The 22,160-nt window shown below is 39.4% G+C and overlaps 1 protein-coding gene across 2 annotated transcripts; it reads left to right on the top strand.

The window, feature by feature from the left end:
• The first annotated feature begins 17,965 nt into the window (after nt 1-17,965).
• On the top strand, nt 17,966-22,091 carry LOC120119660 (DEAD-box ATP-dependent RNA helicase 17-like). 2 transcript variants are annotated; one of them, XM_039139465.1, is made up of 10 exons: nt 17,966-18,209; nt 18,332-18,404; nt 18,827-18,939; nt 19,165-19,308; nt 19,514-19,622; nt 19,709-20,055; nt 20,146-20,219; nt 20,587-20,891; nt 21,333-21,579; nt 21,741-22,091. In XM_039139465.1, the coding sequence occupies exons 1-10, from the start codon at nt 18,059-18,061 to the stop codon at nt 21,993-21,995; spliced, it is 1,818 nt and encodes a 605-aa protein (XP_038995396.1). In that variant the 5' UTR covers nt 17,966-18,058; the 3' UTR covers nt 21,996-22,091. The 2 variants fall into 2 exon arrangements, with proteins under 2 accessions (XP_038995396.1, XP_038995395.1); XM_039139464.1 differs by having other exon boundaries at nt 18,827-18,935; nt 19,203-19,308; nt 21,741-22,090.
• The last annotated feature ends 69 nt before the right edge of the window (nt 22,092-22,160 follow it).

Raw genomic sequence — 22,160 nt, 5'->3', positions numbered from 1 at the left:
GTTATATAAAGGTAAATGTATCATCCAAAACTATTATTGCACGACCGTAATCCTTGTAATGAGCACAATAGCACATGTTATTGTCGTAATCACGATAAATATAACGCAACAACAAACGCCATCCCAATCACAATTTAAAATTTTGATTTCCACTCACCACTATCATTTCTCGTGATTAATGGACCTTAAAATTTATAGTTCGTTCTTTTTGGACCTCCTTGACATGAATTTGACATATGTTTTACGGCCAAAAATGTCGAGAAAAATAGGTTGTATAAGATCCCAATAAATGTGTTCTCTGCACGCGGAACATCATGCATCCACTTGTTGTCCATTGATACCGTCTGGTGATGTACCAGGCCGATCGAACTGCCCTTAATTCGAATGGATATTGAATCCTATCGAACTGCCGCTAATATTATTAGTAAAATTAGAAAAATCAGTAGTTAAAATAAAAAAACCCCTTAATACAAAAAATATTTAAATTATATCTCGAAAAAACGTTTTAATGCCTAAAGAATTTTTGATTAAAAATAGGTGCTTAACGTTTTCTCAATTACACTTTTAAGCTGTAGACACCCCTCATTTCATCCATTCATTCGTTATATATATATATATATATATATATATATATATATATAATAAACATATATTATTATTTATTTATTTATTTATTATTTCACATTTTCAGGCCCCAAATACAAGCCCAAGTCCCACGTGACCTGATACACCCCAGCCGCCCACCGTGTAAAACCCTAGCTCTCGTTTCAGCAACCAGCGCCGCATGGAGTCTTGGCCGAGAGTCCCACGCCTCACGACTTCCTCTACGGATTTCACAGCCACACGCCCCCCACTCCGAGCCGTTCGGTGCAAGGTTATCCCGAAGTCACCCACAACCAACAAACAACCAAACAACCAAGTTAGAGTCATAATAGGAATGAAATACTTAAAATTCTAGGCTATAAATATTTAATGTAATCACATAGTAAAAAGGGGGGATTTACACTGGATTCAACCACGAGATCACTGTGTAACAACCACTCCCACACAATAGCCAAGAAGATCCAAACCTTTGTAAAGATTTTCGAAAGAGATAATAAAAAGGTAGCATTTTTTTTTTCTTTCTTACCTTTGTTCATTCGGTTTCTTGCTTTGCATGTTGTATTTCCTGTATTATTTGGTGCGGATCGAACTCACAAGTCGCTTTTTGGCCGATGAAAGGGGTTTTCGTTCAAAGATTATTTTTGTAGATCTACGAAAACCCGAGGCCTTTTTGAAAAACAACAACTTGATTTTCAAAACGAGGAGGAGAAAAGCTCCTGGAAAATATTTTTTTTTTGTGGTTTTGCCGCCGATGAACGACGGCCGTCGCCGTTCAACGGCGGCGGTGAGGCGGAGCAACCGCCGATTTCTGGGAAATGTGGCGCCTGTTCTTCATTCTTGAAGAACAAGGCAGAGAAAAGAGAGATGGGGAGGAGCCTTCGTTTTTTTAGAGGAGAGAAATGAGGATCAAGGCCAAAACTTTGGCTTATATACTGACCCGAGCGGTGACCCGCGTGTCGACCCTGACCCGGGGAGGATCCGCGGGTTCCTGAGGCAATTAGGGTAAACCACTCTTTTGGTCATTCATTCCTTAGAGGTCTATAATTTCGATCCCAAATCCGATTTTTAAATCACGATTCTCTTTTAAATTGGCTACTCGATTTGCTTTTCTTATTGTTTTAATCCTTATTATTTATATATGTATAATTATATTTTTATATCTATTTACTATATTTTTTTATTTATTCATGTAATATTATTTTCTTTCCCATTACATATATATTTTATACCATTTTTTTCTTATGCATATAAATGTAGATGTTTTTTTTATTTTCATTTTATTTTGTTGCCTATTATTATTTTATTTAAATATATATATTTCGTTTAATCTTTTTCCATTTTTTATATATCGTAATATATATATATTTTATTTATTTATTTATTTGTATTTTATTTTCCTAATGTCTCTATATATATATGCATTTCTTGTGTACTTTTGATTAATTTCATATTATATATATATATATATATATATATATATATATATATGTAACCTAACTAATTTGTCCATTCTAAGTTTTTCTTCTTCCTAGGCTCTTGGTTTCCTAACCTCCCCTTCACTATGTCTTTCCCGTTGATGACATAGGGGCCCATTATCTTGTTTTTTCTTATTCTCTTTCCTTTTTTGTTTTTCATCATGTTTTATATGTATATAAATATCTTATTCTAACTTATCTTTTAAACCCCACATGCATATTTTCTTTTCATTCCCCCCTTCATTTTGTTTTGTTTTATATTCATTTATTTTATTATTCCGTTCTGTTTTATTATTTTATTTTACTTTGCTTCCTTTTATTATTTTATTTCTTAACCATTTTCGGGGATTTATTTGTTTCATTATTTGTGGTCCTTTTATGGCTAAATCTCGTATTTAGCATGTTTTTTTGCGTTAATAAACTTGTTTTCTTTGCATTATTTTTGTTCCTCCTAATTATTATTATCTTTCATGAATTTTGATATGCACATTTTATCTTTATTTCAATTAATTCCTCATCGTATACATTCTTTGAAACATTTTAATTTAACCCTTTTCTATTTTTTTGGTTCGACCTTTTTATCTAACATTTTATTATCAAAGGGCACAATTTAAGCAATCTACGGTAAGTAACTCGGATCGATATTTTACCTTTTAATTTAAATTACAATTTTCTTAATTTAAGACAACTGGAAATTATGTAGTACAGAAAGGGCAGTTCAAGGGTGCTAATCCTTCCTTGACTGTAACCGACTCCCGAACCCGACATATCTTTGGTAAGACGCAGATCAGGTAAGAAATAAGGTATCCGGTTAACCTATTTATTTTTAAATAAATAATCGGTGGCGACTCCAATCTATTTTCCACATTTTTCTAAGTCGAAGCCCGATTCCGGGAACCAACCGAAAGACGGTTGCGACAGCTTGGCGACTCCGCTGGGGACACAGGTAAGTGAGTCAGGCTAAGGTAATTTCCAGTTGTCTTTTTAACGAAAAGGGTAAGTTTAAATTTTAAGGTAATATTTCGATCCTTTTTACTTACTTTTGATTAATATTTTCGAGTAAATAGTTGGACTAATCGTTTTCTCATGATTTCAGACTTCAAAGTTTTTTTCATCTAAGGCTCTATACCCGAGCTCCAATTCCTATTTTAAGTGGGGGTGAAAGCGACGCCTTCGTGTGAATTTATTCACCGTGCGGGCCTAGCAAGTAGCCTTCGGGATTCATATACCTTATGTCTTCGTGTGAATTTATTCACCGTGCGGGCATAAGGGAATGTGTCCCCTCGAGTTTAACTTAGTCCACACAAGCCTGTGATGGGTTTAGGACTAAGGGTCTGGCAAGCCCAAGGGGGCACCGACAAGGAGAACTCGGGTACCATTTTTTTAAAAACCTAAACCGGGAGACCATGAAGAATTAGAGCCTACCCCGAAACCACGTTCCAAAACCTAGGATATTTTTACCCTAACCATGTTTTTTTTTTTGCGCTTTTTCCTTCCGTCATTTTTTATTTGTATTTTTATTTTACTAACGTTTTTGCCTTTGTGTTTGTTTTCTAGCATTTGCATCATTACAAGAGGCTATTGATTCCTAAAAAGTGTTTGTTATACACAAAATAATTCGAATTAATGGACAAAGGTGTTATAATACAAGAGATTGAAAACGCTGAGGCACGACTATGGTCCGAGAAGGCTCAGAAAGAGAAGGGAGACAGTCTTCAGGGAAACTATGTGTCAGAACTAGTTAGTTATGCCGCTGTCAGCCTGAAACAGAATAATGTCCAAGAGCTGCGAAACATTTGGGACATTTGGAAGAATGACAGAAAGCAGAAGTTCAGCCAACGATATGGTGATATCGCCCTCTTGCTCCATGTCAAGACTGATGAGCCCTTACTCCGAGCATTAATTCAATTCTGAAACCCGGGATATAGTTGCTTCACCTTTAACCAGGAAGACATGGTGCCTACTATCGAAGAGTATACTACTCTACTGCACTGCGAAAGCATCAAACTAGAGAGGGCATATATTAAACATATCAAGAGTCAGCCCTTCAAGAACGGACTGGCCAAGATTGCAGGGGTTGATGAAAAGTGGGTGACTGATCGACTCCGGCACAAAGGTAGCGGGGAAGGAATCGAGTGGATCCATATAAAGCAACTAATGAAGAACCACCCTGATGAATGGAAGACTATAGATCTTTTTGCACTGGGTCTGTACGGTTTGATCATCTTTCCGAAGGTTTTGGGATGCATTGACGCAGCCGTAGTAGAATTATTTGAACAACTTCCAAGGCGAGTCAACCCAGCACCGACCATCTTAGCCGAGACCTTTCGATCCCTTAATCATTGCAGAAGAACTGGTGGAGGAAGGTTCATTGGGTGTGTTCAACTCCTTCAAGTCTGGATTCACAGCCACTTCTGGAAGACTAGCGGGGTTGCCTACCGTCGATTCAGCACTACCTATTCACCATTAGGAGAGTTCATCACTATGAAATGGCATGAAGGCGCTTCAAAGGAAAAATGGATGAAGGTCTTCACACATCTTCAGGATCGGGATATTATCTGGAGAGCCCCCTGGTTGTTCCTCAGTGACGTTCTTTTCCGATGTGGGGATTCTGACACTATGACCTTACTTGGACTTTGGGGTGCAGTTGGGTATGCTCCTTTGTTGGCACTCAGGCAGTATGGGGCACGTCAGTTTGTCCCAACAACTTACGGAGTATCTACATCAGAGTTTATGTATCACAGTGACAGCTATAAGAAAATGATCAAGGAAGTAGCCGAGTCATGGAAGAAAGTATTCCGAATGGATGTCGTGGCTGCTAGAGATATGCTTACTCCGGATTATGTAGAATGGCGAAGATTGAGAAAGAATGATAACATCCCGGTGCCAGACCATGAAGACACTCGGGCCATGGAGGAACATCTCAGGTCTGTCCCTTCTGAACTTGAGATAGCCAAGACAGAGTTTGAAGCTGTGAATAACGAGCTGAAGCAGAAGGTAAAGCAACTTGAAGCTGAGCGCTACCAATGGAAGCTAGATGCCGACTCTCATAAAGATCGAGCAGATAAGTTGGAAAGGGAGCAGAAAATAGTCCGTTTTGAGCTTGAAGACTTGAGGAAGGGATACCAAGATAAAGTCAAGGATAACTCCAAGTTGAAAATGTCCTTTGAGTACTGGAAAGATGAAGCTCATAGCCTGAAAAGGAAATTCGAGGGGCCGGATGAGAAAACGTGGAAGGAACAGATGAAGACTGCCCAGAGGCGCCTAGCAGACTGTCATCATCAAAACCAATGCCTGAGAATCCAAGTGACTGATCTGGAGAAACAACATGAGAGAGATGGTAAAACAATAGCTGAGTTAGAAGCTATTGTAGATGGATTCAAAAAGCAAGCAAGCGAGCATCAGATAGTGCTCTTCGATGGGGGTTTGCAGTGGCGTTTCCGTTGGGAGCAAGCATAACAAAGGGTGAAGGCCAGAGACGCTGTCATCCGAGATTTCTTGGATCAAGTACAGAAGGCAGCTCGCCACCTACACGGCCTGGCAAGGGAAGCGGGAGTAGTCCGACAAGGTATACAACCAGTGACAGATGAAGGCAGAAGACTTGTCAACCTGCTATAAGCTGTTCGGGGTCTAGAGGATTTAGTCCGAGTGTACCTTTGATTATTTTTATGTCTCTTACAAGATAAAATATTTTTGTCTAAATAAAGATTATTTATAATAATGGACATTTTTTTGGATCAGTGCCTCTAAATTGCATACATCATGCATCACATATTTTGCATTTTATATTTCAATTTTTTCTATATTTTTACATTTGTATTAACCAACAGAACATGTCTCAGACACCAAGCATACCTCTACAAGCTCAAGATACACATCATCCGCACAATACCCGAACAAAAACGAGATAAATGGAGGTCAGAATGGAAAAACTTGAAGAGAACATGGCCAAACTACAAAAAGAACTAGAAGATAGAATGGCTCAGAACAGTAAAAGCACCCTAGAGTCCATCATGAAAAACCAGGAGTCTTTGGTCGACCAAATTGTGGCCAAGTTATCGGGTTTACAACAAGCTAGTGCAGCAGGGGCAGGTTCCTCTGAGGGGATAACCATATCACCAACCCCGCAAGTGGTTATCTCACCCGGAGTATTACCCGGGGACTTATCCGCTATTAAAGGGAAGTTTGTATTACCCGGGAACTCATCCGCTACCAAAGCAAAAATTGCACCTACTGTTAAGATACAAACTTCTACGATCATCCCTGACAATCATCCAGATGATTATCATATCCCAGATTTCGATGAGGAGGACAAAGCCAAAAAGATGGAGGAGAAGATAAAGATGTTAGAAGACCAACTGAAGATAGTCAAAGGGGATCATGACTATTATGGGGTAGATGCGATGGAGCTAAGCCTGGTTCCAGATTTGGTGCTCCCGCCAAAGTTTAAAATCCCTGAGTTCGAGAAGTTCGATGGGAACAGCTGCCCCTCAGCCCACATCACTATGTTATATCGGAAAATGACAGGATATGGGGGAAATGACCAACTCCTGATCCACTGTTTTCAGGAGAGCCTATCCGGTTCAGCTATCCGGTGGTACAACCAGCTCAGCCGAACTCATGTCAAAACATGGAAAGACTTGGCCAAGTCTTTCTTAGAACAATATAAGCACATTAATGATATGAGACCAGACCGAATTATGCTGCAGAATCTGGAGAAGAAGCACAATGAGAATTTCCGACAGTACGCACAGAGATGGAGGGATTTGTCTGTGCAAGTTCATCCACCCTTGGATGAAAAGGAAACGAGAAAACTATTTGTACAGACCCTGAAGGCACCCTACTTCGGGCACCTGGTGGCAATTACATCGGGAAGCTTCTCAGATTTAGTCATGGCTGGTGAGATGATCGAATTAGCCATCAGGCAAGGAAAGATTGAGGGAGGAGATTCTAGTAAGAAGCCTCCCATGAGGAACAAGGAGCGAGAGATCAATAACGTCAGCACTTGTAATGCTAACAAGGGAGTTACGATCTCGGGTCCAAATGCCACAGCAGTTGTGCCATCCGGTACTTCCAGACAGAATCAAAGAGAACCGAGAAGGGAAAGGGAGAGGGAACCAATCGATACCATTCCCATGACATACAAAGAGCTATACCAACAGCTCTTTGACACTCACGCAGTGTCACCTTATCCTATGGATCTAATGAAGCCCCCTTATCCGAAATGGTATGACGAAAACGCTAACTGCGAATATCATGGCGGTGTGCAGGGGCATTCTATTGAAAGTTGTCTCGCATTTAAGAGGCTAGTACAACGGATGCGGAACAAGAATTGGATTACTTTCGACTCCGGAGCACCAAACGTCGCTCAGAACCCCTTGCCCAATCATCAAGAGACAGGAATCAATGCAGTTACTACTGAAAGGGGTAGGAAAATCAAAACCAGTGTTTCGGAAATTAAAACTCCTTTAGTTTGGGTAGGGAGCCAAATGGTAAAGGTGGGGCTTCTTGTACCCTATCCCGATGCAGCGAGAAATAAAGATGGTAACCGTTGTTGTTACCACAACAAAGAGGGGCATAAAGTGCAGGATTGCCCCGAATTCAAAACATTAGTCCAGCTCATAATGGACAAGAAAGAGCTGGAGTTCTATGAAGAAATTCAGGATTCCCCGGAAGCAGACATCTGTGCTACTGGAGAATCATCAGACAAAAGATTTGGTAGGGGTAGTCCTTTGATAATTACCCCTAAGGCAAGCATGACAGTAATAACACCAGCCAATGTGGTAATCTCAGCACCTTGGCCTTTTCAATATAAGGACAATCGGCAAGTGCCATGGAAGTACGAATGTCAGGTGAGTACTTCCGGAGGATGTAATAGCAAAGGGGGGCAAAGGCCACTTGAGCCGTTCAAGGAAGACGTACTGGCTATCAATGAACCTATAAAAGAGGAGGAAGCTAAAGAATTCCTCAAATTTCTGAAGCATAGTGAGTACAGTGTTGTAGAACAGCTCCACAACTTGCCAACACACACTTCAATGTTGGCACTTTTGTTAAACTCAGAAGCACATCGGGAGGCACTGTTGAAAGTCCTGAATCAAACGTTCGTGCCACAAAACATACCAGTCAGCAAGATGGATCGACTGTTTAATAATATTCAAGCTGATAATCTCATCTCATTCTCAGATGATGAGATTCCATCCGGTGGGAGAGGACAAACAAAGGCATTACACATTACTACCTACTGTAAGGGGCATGCTTTACCAAGTGTTTTACTCGACAACGGATCAGCCCTGAACGTAATGCCTTTGGTTACATTGAAAAGACTGCCAATAGATACCTCACATATGAGAGCATGCCAGAATATGGTCCGATCATTTGATGGCACCAAGAGAGAGGTTATCGACAAGATCAAGGTACCACTAACCATTGGACCAGCCACCTACAATGTCGAGTTTCTGGTGATGGATATCATGCCTTCTTACAACTGTCTTTTGGGAAGGCCTTGGATCCACCAAGCCGGTGCAGTATCATCCACGCTGCACCAAAAAGTAAAATTTGTGATTGATGGAACCTTGGTGATCATAAATGCAGAAGAAGATATCGTGGCAAGTGCGTCCACGGATGCTCCATACATCGAGGTAGATGAGGAAGCGGTAGAATGTTCATTCCGTTCTTTAGAATTTGTGAACGCCACGTTCGTGGCAGAATGAAGAAATATTCCTATACCCCGACTCTCCCAATGCACCAAGATGGAGATCAAACAAACATTGGGACGTGGTGCCAAAATCGGAAGAGGATTTGGGAAGTTTCTACAAGGAAGGATCAATCCAGTCCCTCCTATTACAAAGATGGATCGGTTTGGGCTTGGTTTTCAGCCCAATCATCATGAGAAGAGGAAGGAGATCCAAAAGAACCGAGATAGAAGAATAGCCAGGCTGACTGGAAATGAACTTCAATGGGAGCCCATGACATTCTCGCCTATTTACCATACATTCAAGTCAGGTGGTTATGTGTTTGAAACTACCTCAACAGATTTAGAAGCGGCTTTGGAAGATCTGAGCATCAATGCCGTAACCACTGGAAATGTCGATAATGGAGATAGATTTGGGATGTGCCCTCTGCCACCTGGGTTCATGCCTAGTCGTTGGTCGGTCGAAGAACTACCTGTGGTCTACAAGAGTCTTTCAGAGTAATATTCGAATTATCCCTATTTGCCTATACCCGGGGCAATAGGTGATCTTTTATAAGGGGGGATGAACATTTTGTTTAAGTTTAATAAAAGATGTTATTTCTTTCTTTTTTTTCATGGCAAACAAATCATTCTTTTAGTTCTTTTTGAATTCATTATCTATTTCTTTCATTCCAATACTTCATTACCTTTTGCTCTCGAATTTAATTCTTGACCATTTCGTGTGGGATATTTTTCTCTCACGCTACAAATTTTTCTCTTCCCTCAGGTCTCCAGATAACGATAATGTAGGCACTGATGATCCTGATCCGGAGGTAGATTTTGAATCAGCCATTTGTCTCGGGGAATTTGATGAGTGCGAAAATGAAGAAGAGTGTAACTTGCCTACCGAATTGTTGAGAATGGTAGAAAGAGAGGATAAACAAATACTGCCACATGAAGAGACGATCAAGACCTTGAACCTAGGGACTGAAGAAGATCGAAGGGAGGTTAAAATTGGCACCACACTTTCGAATGAAGCAAGACAAAATCTGATAGTCTTACTTCAGGAGTACAGAGACGTGTTCGCTTGGTCGTATCAAGACATGCCGAGGCTAGACACAGATATGGTAGTTCACAAACTGCCAATCAAACCGGAATTCAAACATGTGCAACAAAAACTAAGAAGAATGCGACCAGAAATGCTCCTTAAGATCAAGGAAGAAGTCAAGAAGCAATTCAATGCCGGTTTCCTTCAAGTGGCCAAGTATCCGGAGTGGGTGGCCAACGTAGTGCCAGTACCGAAGAAAGATGGGAAAGTACGTATGTGTGTCGATTACCGGGACCTTAACAAGGCAAGTCCCAAGGACAACTTTCCTCTACCACACATAGACACTCTGGTGGACAATACAGCCGGGAACGCATACTTTTCATTCATGGATGGATTTTCGGGGTACAATCAGATCAAGATGCATCTTGAAGACATGGAGAAGACCACTTTCGTCATAATGTGGGGAACTTTCTGTTACAAAGTGATGCCCTTCGGGTTAAAGAATGCTGGGGCAACTTATCAGAGAGCTATGGTGACCCTGTTCCACGACATGATGCACAAAGAGATCGAAGTTTATGTTGACGACATGATTGTTAAGGCACAAACCGAGAATGAACATGTCGAGAATCTGAGGAAGCTCTTCCAGAGATTGAGAAAGTTCCAACTGAGACTAAACCCTAGCAAGTGTACCTTCGGGGTAACATCTGGAAAACTATTAGGCTTTATAGTCAGCAGGAGAGGCATTGAAGTCGATCCTGATAAGGTTAAGGCTATCCAGAATCTACCTCCACCACGAACCCAAAAAGAAGTCCGAGGTTTTCTGGGCAGACTAAATTACATAGCTCGGTTCATCTCTCAGTTAACCGACAAGTGTGACCCCATCTTTCGTCTCCTCTGAAAGAATAGCCCTGGAGCATGGGATGAAAACTGTCAGTTTGCATTCGAGAAAGTAAAGGAGTATTTATCACACACTCCTATTTTGATGTCCCCCATCCCGGGCAAGCCTCTTTTCTTATACCTGTCTATATTCGAGAATTCGATGGGTTGTGTCCTAGGCCAACATGATGAGTCTGGAAGAAAGGAGAAAGCCATCTACTACTTGAGCAAGAAGTTCACAGATTGCGAGGTCAGATATCCTCCCATTGAGAAGGTTTGTTGCGCTTTAGTCTGGGCTACAAAGAGACTTAGACAATACATGTTGTATCACACTACGTGGCTGATTTCCAAATTAGACCCTTTGAAGTACATGATGGGTGTACCTGCTCTGTCTGGAAGGTTAGCCCGGTGGCAGATACTCTTGTCAGAATTTGATATCGAGTATGTGAGCCAGAAAGCCATAAAAGGAAGCACCATATCAGACTTCTTGGCAAGCAGAACCGATGAGAACTATGAGCCGTTGGACTTTGATTTCCCAGACGAAGACTTAATGGCTATATCCTTAGAGGAAGCAGACACTTCAACAGACAATTCCTGGAGAATGTATTTCGATGATGCATCAAATGCATTAGGACACGACATCGGGGCAATATTAATCTCCCCGGAAGGGAGTCACTACCCATTTACCAGCAGACTAAACTTCGATTGCACCAATAACATGGCAGAGTATGAAGCATGCGTTCTGGGAATTCGAGCTGCACTGGGACAAAGTATAAAAACCTTGCGGATATACGGAGATTCAGCCTTAGTAATCTATCAGCTCCGTGGAGAATGGGAAACCAAGGATGTAAAGCTGATAGAGTACCGGAAGCTAATACTAGATATGCTCAAATAATTTAATGAAGTCACATTCCACTATGTACCAAGAGAAGAAAATCAAATGGCTGATGCCTTAGCCACCTTGGCAGCCGCATTCAAGGCTGGCGGGGAATCTGAAATGACACCAGTTGATATGCAGTCGTATGAGTACCCAGCTCATTGTTACCAAATCGAGGAGGTGAAAGACACTAAGCCTTGGTACCATGATATTCTGCAATACATCAAGCATCATAATTATCCAGAAGAAGCCACTGAAACTGACAAAAGAACCATTAGAAGGATGGCAGCTGGATATGTCCTTGACGGGGAGGTCTTGTACAAGAAAAGCCATGATCAAGTCTTGTTAAGGTGTGTCAATGCAGAAGAAGCAAAGATGATTGTAGAAGAAATACATGACGGAGTTTGTGGAACACATGCGAACGGACACATGATGTCAAGACAAATAATGAGATGCGGTTATTTCTGGTCCACACTGGAAAGTGATTGCGTCAACTACGCTAGAAGGTGTCATAAGTGTCAGATTTATGGAGACAAAATAAATGTTCCACCCCATCCACTACATGTGATGACGTCACCTTGGCCTTTCTCTATGTGGGGGATGGACGTTATCGGGCAAATACATCCAAATGCTTCAAATGGTCATCAGTTTATCCTCGTGGCAATCGATTACTTCACAAAATGGGTAGAAGCTGCATCATATGCCAGTGTCACTCAGTCCACCATTTGCAAGTTTCTAAAGAAAGAGATCATATGTCGGTATGGTCTACCGGAGAGGATCATCACCGATAATGCTACAAACTTGAACAACAAAACGATGAAAGCTGCCTGTGAGCAATTTAACATAAAGTACCACAATTCTACAACCTACAGACCAAAGATGAATGGAGCAGTAGAAGCAGCAAACAAAAACATTAAAAGGATAGCGGAGAAGACGACTGAAACCTACAAAGACTGGCATGAGAAGTTGCCTTTTGCTTTGTTCGCCTACCGAACCTCGGTACGAACCTCGACTAGGGCAACTCCATTTTCACTCGCTTATGGAATGGAAGCAGTTCTACCCATCGAAGTAGAAATCCCATCACTCCGGGTCTTGACAGAAGTCAAACTAGATGATGCAGAGTGGGTGCAATCTCGATACGATCAGTTAAATCTGATAGATGAAAAGAGGCTGAAGGCCATTCACCATGGTCAAATCTATCAGAAACGAATGATTCGAGCACATGACAAGAAGGTGCACCCAAGGATATTCCGTGAAGGAGATCTGGTGCTGAAGAGAATCTGGTCAGTCCAGAAAGATTTCCGAGGAAAATGGATGCCAAATTGGGAAAGACCTTATGTCGTGAAGAAAGCCTTTTCCGGAAGAGCGCTTGTCCTGGCTGAAATGGACGGACCAGAATTGCCATACCCCGTCAATTCGGATGCAGTCAAGAAATACTTCGCTTAGGATGAAAACCCGAGAGGGCGTCCTAAGTCGAAAAGACAAAGATGAAAAAAAACAAAAAAAAAAACAAAAAAACTGAAAGAAAAAGCAAAGGACGTTTAGGGTGAAAACCCGAAAGGGCGCCCTAAATAGAAAAAAGAACAAAAAGAAAAGAAAAAACAAGGTGGGTTCAAGATGAAAACCCGCAAAGGGCGTATTGCAACTAAGGACGGGTCCGAATGGAAAACCCGAAAGGGCGATTTGGATATTAACTCAAGAAATCCATACAGTGGAAATATCCCGGCATCTGAATCTTCTACCAGTCTCAGCAAGTCGGAGGAAGGTTGTACTCTCCTAGACATTGTCACATTTTCAAAGACCTTTTGGCAAAGGCTGCATTCAAGGTCACCTAACGGCTTTTTCAGCTCAGAAGTGCCCATATTATCGAGATCTAAGACATTCATTTACGCCTCATCATTTCCCAGAATGTTTGTCATGAATTGTTTGTTCTTTTTTCCATGAATAAAAGACAATCTTTTTCTCTAAACCAATTCCTTTTGAGCATCTTGGATTGAGCTTAAACTTAATGATTATTTACTTTTGCAAAAGATAGTCGCATATTACTGTACAAAGATTCATTGAAAAGTACAGGTACTTGGAAGCCAATCAAGGCTCAGGCACATACTCGGGATGGCCGAGCAGCATTTCTCAAGTCAAAAATAGAATGTGCACGTCTGTTTTGAACATTTGAAGAACTCAGAACTCGAAGATTCCAGAATCAAGGCTCCAGAAAAACAACCGGAGATTGAGATTTCCCTTCGGAACCCAAAAATAACACATGTTGCATATGCATTTTAGGCATGGCATCCATCTTATCACACATGCATAATTTCTTCAGGTTTTTAGCTAGAGTCAATTTCAACTTCGCAACGAAGGATATTGAGCTCAAAGCTACACAATCAACTCGAGAGCAGATTTCAACTTCATGACGAAGGGTATCTAGCTCAAGACCAAATTTCACGATAGAAGGGTCCCCACGGTTTCGACTTCACGGTGAAGGGAATCATGTCCACCCGCCACATACAATACTTGGATTTCAACTTCACGGCGAAGGATATTCAAGTCAAGGCTCAACTTCACGACGAAGGGGCCATCAGCGATTTCAACTCCACGACGGAGGATATCGTTCCACTCAAGACAACACAAGTTCAACTTCACAACGAAGGGGCCGCTGGTTGTCAACAAAATTTGCCAGTGTCAGACAACACAAGTTCAACTTCACAACGAAGGGGCCACTGGTTGTCAACAAAATTTCCCAGTTTAAGATAGCACAAGTTCAACTTCACAACGAAGGGGCCGCTGGCTGTCAACAAACAACTTCCCAATGTCAGAGCCAATTTCAACTTCACAGCGAAGGATATTAGACTCGAGACAACACAAGTTCAACTTCACAACGAAGGGGCCGCTGGTTGTCAACAAACACTTTCCAGTTTCAGAGTCAATTTCAACTTCACGGCGAAGGATATTGGCCTCGAAACAACGCAACTTGCATTGGATTTCAACCTCACGACGAGGGATATCCAATTCTCAGGCTCAACTTCACGACGAAGGAGCCATATATAATTCCAACTTCACAAACAGATTGACCCAACTTCACGACGAAGGAGTCATCTGTAACACCACAACACCACAGTCTTCAGATCAAGGGTCACATTCACGACGAAGTACCTTGAACCAGAAGATGATTCAGAGGCCACTTGCCAAGAGCTCCGAGTTCAATTTCGACTTCACAATGAAGGATTTCCGGGCTCAGTTTGAACTCAACCTCACAACGATGAGGTCATTTTGTGATTGACAAACCAGTCTTACATCGGATTTTAACTCTACGACAGAGGACATTCGATATGGATGAAATTTGTGTCTATTAATCTTTACTCCATTTTCGTTACACGATAATAAGCAAAGAGGGGCAGCTGTAGACACCCCTCATTTCATCCATTCATTCGTTATATATATATATATATATATAATAAACATATATTATTATTTATTTATTTATTTATTATTTCACATTTTCAGGCCCCAAATACAAGCCCAAGTCCCACGTGACCTGATACACCCCAGCCGCCCACCGTGTAAAACCCTAGCTCTCGTTTCAGCAACCAGCGCCGCATGGAGTCTTGGCCAAGAGTCCCACGCCTCACGACTTCCTCTACGGATTTCACAGCCACACGCCCCCCACTCCGAGCCGTTCGGTGCAAGGTTATCCCGAAGTCACCCACAACCAACAAACAACCAAACAACCAAGTTAGAGTCATAATAGGAATGAAATACTTAAAATTCTAGGCTATAAATATTCAATGTAATCACACAGTAAAAAGGGGGGATTTACACTGGATTCAACCACGAGATCACTGTGTAACAAGCACTCCCACACAATAGCCAAGAAGATCCAAACCTTTGTAAAGATTTTCGAAAGAGATAATAAAAAGGTAGCATTTTTTTCTTTCTTACCTTTGTTTATTCGGTTTCTTGCTTTGCATGTTGTATTTCCTGTATTATTTGGTGCGGATCGAACTCACAAGTCGCTTTTTGGCCGATGAAAGGGGTTTTCGTTCAAAGATTATTTTTGTAGATCTACGAAAACCCGAGGCCTTTTTGAAAAACAACAACTTGATTTTCAAAACGAGGAGGAGAAAAGCTCCTGGAAAATAATTTTTTTTTGTGGTTTTGCCGCCGATGAACGGCGGCCGTCGCCGTTCAACGGCGACGGTGAGGCGGAGCAACCGCCGATTTCTGGGAAATGTGGCGCTTGTTCTTCATTCTTGAAGAACAAGGCAGAGAAAAGAGAGATGGGGAGGAGTCTTCGTTTTTTTAGAGGAGAGAAATGAGGATCAAGGCCAAAACGTTGGCTTATATACTGACCTGAGCGGTGACCCGCGTGTCGACCCTGACCCGGGGAGGATCCGCGGGTTCCTGAGGCAATTAGGGTAAACCACTCTTTTGGTCATTCATTCCTTAGAGGTCTATAATTTCGATCCCAAATCCGATTTTTAAATCACGATTCTCTTTTAAATTGGCTACTCGATTTGCTTTTCTTATTGTTTTAATCCTTATTATTTATATATGTATAATTATATTTTTATATCTATTTACTATATTTTTTTATTTATTCATGTAATATTATTTTCTTTCCCATTACATATATATTTTATACCATTTTTTTCTTATGCATATAAATGTAGATGTTTTTTTTTTATTTTCATTTTATTTTGTTGCCTATTATTATTTTATTTGAATATATATATTTCGTTTAATCTTTTTCCATTTTTTATATATCGTAATATATATATATTTTATTTATTTATTTATTTGTATTTTATTTTCCTAATGTCTCTATATATATATGCATTTCTTGTGTACTTTTGATTAATTTCATATTATATATATATATATATATATGTAACCTAACTAATTTGTCCATTCTAAGTTTTTCTTCTTCCTAGGCTCTTGGTTTCCTAACCTCCCCTTCACTATGTCTTTCCCGTTGATGACATAGGGGCCCATTATCTTGTTTTTCTTATTCTCTTTCCTTTTTTGTTTTTCATCATGTTTTATATGTATATAAATATCTTATTCTAACTTATCTTTTAAACCCCACATGCATATTTTCTTTTCATTCCCCCCTTCATTTTGTTTTGTTTTATATTCATTTATTTTATTATTCCGTTCTGTTTTATTATTTTATTTTACTTTGCTTCCTTTTATTATTTTATTTCTTAACCATTTTCGGGGATTTATTTGTTTCATTATTTGTGGTCCTTTTATGGCTAAATCTCGTATTTAGCATGTTTTTTTTGCGTTAATAAACTTGTTTTCTTTGCATTATTTTTGTTCCTCCTAATTATTATTATCTTTCATGAATTTTGATATGCACATTTTATCTTTATTTCAATTAATTCCTCATCGTATACATTCTTTGAAACATTGTAATTTAACCCTTTTCTATTTTTTTGGTTCGACCTTTTTATCTAACATTTTATTATCAAAGGGCACAATTTAAGCAATCTACGGTAAGTAACTCGGATCGATATTTTACCTTTTAATTTAAATTACAATTTTCTTAATTTAAGACAACTGGAAATTATGTAGTACCGAAAGGGCAGTTCAAGGGTGCTAATCCTTCCTTGACTGTAACCGACTCCCGAATCCGACATATCTTTGGTAAGACGCAGATCAGGTAAGAAATAAGGTATCCGGTTAACCTATTTATTTTTAAATAAATAATCGGTGGCGACTCCAATCTATTTTCCACATTTTTCTAAGTCAAAGCCCGATTCCGGGAACCAACCGAAAGACGGTTGCAACATAAGTGACTATTGTTTATTTTTTTAATCTTTTTATTTTTTTAATAATAAAAATATTATTTTTAAAAGATAAAAAAAATCAACCTCAACCCATTCCTTTGTCTCCCTCCCTCCACGGTTGCAAATTATTTTTGACCATTATCGTCATCGCCGAATGATTGAGTTTTGAGCGGAATTACATGGTGGTTCGAATGATGGTGGCGATGTGGTTTATAGACCTAGAAATCAGTCGAAATCAATGAAAAACAGAGACTATAGTTTAAAATTTGACAAACCTTTAAATGCTTCTCCATGATAAATTACGTCAGTTTAGAACAAAAAATCAACAGAAATTTAATCAGGAGTCAACACCGATACTAATGACGTTGGCACTAACAATCACGATCGATTAGCTGACAGACGGTAGAAGGGGGAAAGAGAGAAAGGGAGAAGGGGAAGGGAGCCCGTGGGAGGGGGCTATTTTCTTTAATAAATTTATTTTTATTTTTAAAAAATAAATTTCTAAAATAACCATAACGTGACACAAGGAACATAATAGAGATATTTAACTACGGTTACGCGGTTTTAATTTTTCCGTCATTGAACGTTGTGATCAATGAGTGAGTAGTGTGATAAACCCAACCCTAGAGGAAGCGGTAGAGGGAAAGAATATAAAAGAAAAATAAGGAGAAAACAAAGCTCCCGAAAACCTTAAACCTTGGCCAGCAGCTGAGAAGAAAGATGAAGAAAACCCAGAAAGCAAACAAAGATAAAGAAGAAACCGCGAGTAACAAATCAAACACCAAAACCCAAACCAAGGAATCGGAGATATTCGCTTCGTGTTCCTTCTCCAGCCTTGGCCTCCTCTCCACTCTCTCTGACCAGCTACGAGGTTGCCTCCCTCTGTTTTTGTTTTACAGACATGTTACTTATGATTGTCTTTCTAATTGATTTTACATTCTAACCCTTTAAACTCTCGTGTTCTGAAAAAAAAACCTATTTCTTCTTAAACAGAAAGGTTGGGTTTTGAATCTCCAACTCATATCCAAGCTCAAGCTATTCCTGTTATACTCTCTGGTCGTCATGTGTATCCTTCACTTCTCTATTTTTGTACTGTTTTGTTAAGCTCTCTCATTCACACACACACTGTTGGGTTGTTTTCTTTATCGATTTTGGTGTTATCTTTAATTTGTAATTGGGCTTGTTGTGTTGCAAGTTTTCCTGTTTCCTGAATCGGGGGTTGTTTTTAGCCCTTTTTAATACAAGTTGTATTCTGCTCAATTGCTTTGTTGTTTCTGTTATCTTTAATTCAAGGTTTTGTGTTTTTTGTTTCTCTTTTTAGTATTTGCTACTACCACTTTTGCCTCATGATTGTCTATTTAGCATTTATAAGTCGGAAGTTTTCTTCTATTCAAAATTGGATTTTTTAGTTCACGTTTTCTAGTCCCCCCCCCCCCCCCCGCCCTTCTTTTAAGTGATTTTGGGATCCTTGATTGGAGATTGTATTAGACTTGTTAATGCAGAAACGGGTTCTGGAAAAACAATCGCATATTTGGCTCCTATAGTTCATCACTTGCAGGGTTACAGTCCCCGGATTGAGCGGTCTCATGGTACTTTGGTATGTTTTATGCTTTTAACGGGATGTGTTATCATACTTATTGTTTTTGAAAGTCTATAATGTTTGTTTCCATTGCCATGTGAAATTTTGTTGCTCACTCACAGGGAGCTGAAATCAGATCTTGGAGAGGTTTAATTGTTGTTGGCCTATGTTTTAGAATGAATGAGTAAAATATTTCTGTTCTGTTTGTTTAAGCATGAATAAATAAAATTTGATATGTTTGTGTTAGCGTTGGTCCTTGTACCGACGCGTGAGTTATGCTTGCAGGTTTATGAAATTCTGCAGACTTTATTGCATCGTTTTCATTGGATTGTTCCCGGTTATGTAATGGGTGGTGAAAACAGGAATAAAGAGAAAGCCAGGCTGCGAAAAGGTAATTTTATTTTTCTTTGTTTTGCTGAACTCCTCAGTTTCAGAAAGCTTGTAGTTCATGTTCCCACAAATTCAATTTGGTAGACCTATGAATGTGTGTCCAGTGTCTTAATATCGACTGGTCATTTCAGATGTTCCTTATAATTGTTTTTTTATCTTTTAATCTTTAAATTTAGTTCATGAATGTTTCATATGATTCATTTCAGGCATTTCTATCCTTATTGCAACTCCTGGACGGCTGTTGGATCACTTAAAAAACACGTCATCTTTCATGCACACAAATATGCGGTGGATTATCTTCGATGAAGCAGACAGGTTTGGCGTGATGTCTAAGGTTTCATATGAGTGGATCTTAACTTTCTGTTTCATATAAATCTTTACCTGACTGCATATCCTGACAGAATTCTGGAGTTGGGATTTGGCAAAGATATTGAAGAGATATTGGATCTGTTGGGTTCTAGGGAAAACGAATCTGTTGGAAAGGGAAAATCCTCAGAATTTCAAAGGCAGAATTTGCTATTATCAGCTACATTAAATGAAAAAGTAAACCATCTTGCCAAAATTAGTTTAGAAAATCCTGTAATGATTGGTCTTGACAACATGAAGACACAACCAGATTCGTCAGTTAACCAAACGGGATCCTTGAGTTCTGATGTAGATGAGGACCTCGATTACTCAGGCAACTTTGTAAATTCTTCAAGTGGGGATTATAAGCTTCCAGCTCAATTAGTTCAGAGATATGTTAAAGGTATACATTTTCTGAATGCTCTCTTTCTTTCTCTCTGGTTTGTTGACCTTGCTGAGCTTTGATATACGTGACTATTGAAACCTTTTACAGTGCCGTGTGGTTCAAGGCTTTCTGTACTGCTTTCTATTCTAAAACATCTTTTCGACAGAGAAGCTTCCCAAAAGGTAATGTAATAGTATAATATTGTTAGATTTTGTTTCCTACAACATTTTTTAAGATATTATTCACTGAATCAAAATGGCAAGTAGAAGATGCGAGTTTCCATGCATAAAATTTAGTCAATTTTATATTGATTATATTCGTGACCTTGCATCAGAGGATTCCTTTAGTTTGTATTTCCTGAATAACTGCAATTAGAGAGTGGAAATTCGTGTGCTTACTGCCTATACTGTTTATAGTACCTTGTTCAAGTGTAAAGGATTTGTTCATTGCCTCTGTTGTCTTTACTTTGCTGCTGAAAGTTACTTCTAATAACATATTTTAACTATTTTATACTTGTTCGATTAATTAATTCAAATGATCATTCTGCAGGTTGTGGTATTCTTTTCAACTTGTGATGCAGTGGATTTTCACTATATGCTGTTGAGTGAATTCCAGTGGTCACCCTACTCGCAATTTGACGAAGAACATAAGCAGATGTTTCTGAAATGCAAAACTTTTAGGTTACATGGGAATATGAAGCAAGAAGATAGAAGAACCACTTTCAGTGCCTTTAAAACAGAAAAGTCGGCTCTTCTTGTCTCTACGGATGTTGCTGCTAGGGGCTTAGATTTTCCAAAAGTTAGATGTATCATACAGTATGATTCACCAGGGGAGGCCACTGAATATGTGCATAGGTATTTAGAGGCTATTTTCTTGGAAGTATCTCTCTATTCTGCTAGTTCACAGCATTATTTACTTGGCATGTTTTTGATTTGTCTTGATCGATTTTGACCGTAATCTTATTTCTTCTGTGTATTTGGAGTCTACAAACCTTTACTTGCTGTTCGAAGTTTGATTAGCTTCTAAGTCCTCATTTATGCACATCTCCTCTGAGCAAGAGCATTATAAAGAAATTTTAGCATGGATGCTTCTTGTTGAACAAATTTCTAACTGCTTATTTGTGAATTCTTGTCTTGATTAGTTTAACAGTCTAACTTGTTTTCTAATGGGTTGTGCTACTACCTTTTGAGCATATTAGATGAGCCGACATGTGTCATGGTCGCATGTTCAAATTCTTGTGGAACTAATGTATATGGTCAATCAAAGCTTAAAGCTACCTTTGATCTATGATGCAGAGTAGGTAGGACGGCTCGATTGGGTGAAAGAGGAGAGTCCTTGCTATTTCTACAGCCAATAGAAGCAGATTACTTGGAAGACCTCGAGAAACATGGTGTCACACTAACGGAGTATCCACTCATCAAAATATTAGATTCTTTCCCATTGCACGGTCAAATGCACCGTGTCAAGAAGTTTGTTTCTTTAGAATCACATCCGTGGGTTGTATCACTTCAGAAGGAGCTTGAATCATATATTTCAGCAGAGGTATGATTTATGCATATGGATCCTAATTTAGCCCCTATATTTTTGTGAACTATTTGTTTGTCCTCCTTTCCTCACTGCCTTCGAATTTGTTTGATTTTGAAAGATGATTTTAGGTCTTTATCTGCTTCAAAATAATGTTTTCCCTGGTGTTGTTTTCACAGCCAAAGATTAAGAAAGTGGCAAAGGATGCTTTTTGCTCTTGGGTTCGTGCATACACGGCGCATCGTGGAGACCTGAAACAAATTTTCATGGTGAAGAAACTTCATTTGGGACATGTTGCAAAAAGTTTTGCATTAAGAGAGCAGCCATCCTTGGTTGGGAAAACATTCCAAAACCAAACGAAAAAGAGGAAGAGGGATATGAAGCAGAAGCAGAAAGGTGTATTCAAGAAGAGGAAAGTTGCCAGTAAAACATGAATTATACAATGCAAATCTCATTATTAGAGCATATTTGTGCTTCTCTTCACAGTTTTTATAGAACTGATGAATTGCTTGTATTATTATTTAACTGTCATGTAATCCCTTTATAAAGCATCGTTATTTTTCTTGTTCAAAGTAATAGAATGATAATTTATGAGTTAG

Source organism: Hibiscus syriacus, unplaced genomic scaffold, assembly GCF_006381635.1.
Source record: "Hibiscus syriacus cultivar Baekdansim isolate YM2019G1 unplaced genomic scaffold, ASM638163v2 tig00110332_pilon, whole genome shotgun sequence".
NCBI lineage: Eukaryota > Viridiplantae > Streptophyta > Magnoliopsida > Malvales > Malvaceae > Hibiscus > Hibiscus syriacus.
This window is presented reverse-complemented; position numbering and strand designations above follow the sequence as displayed.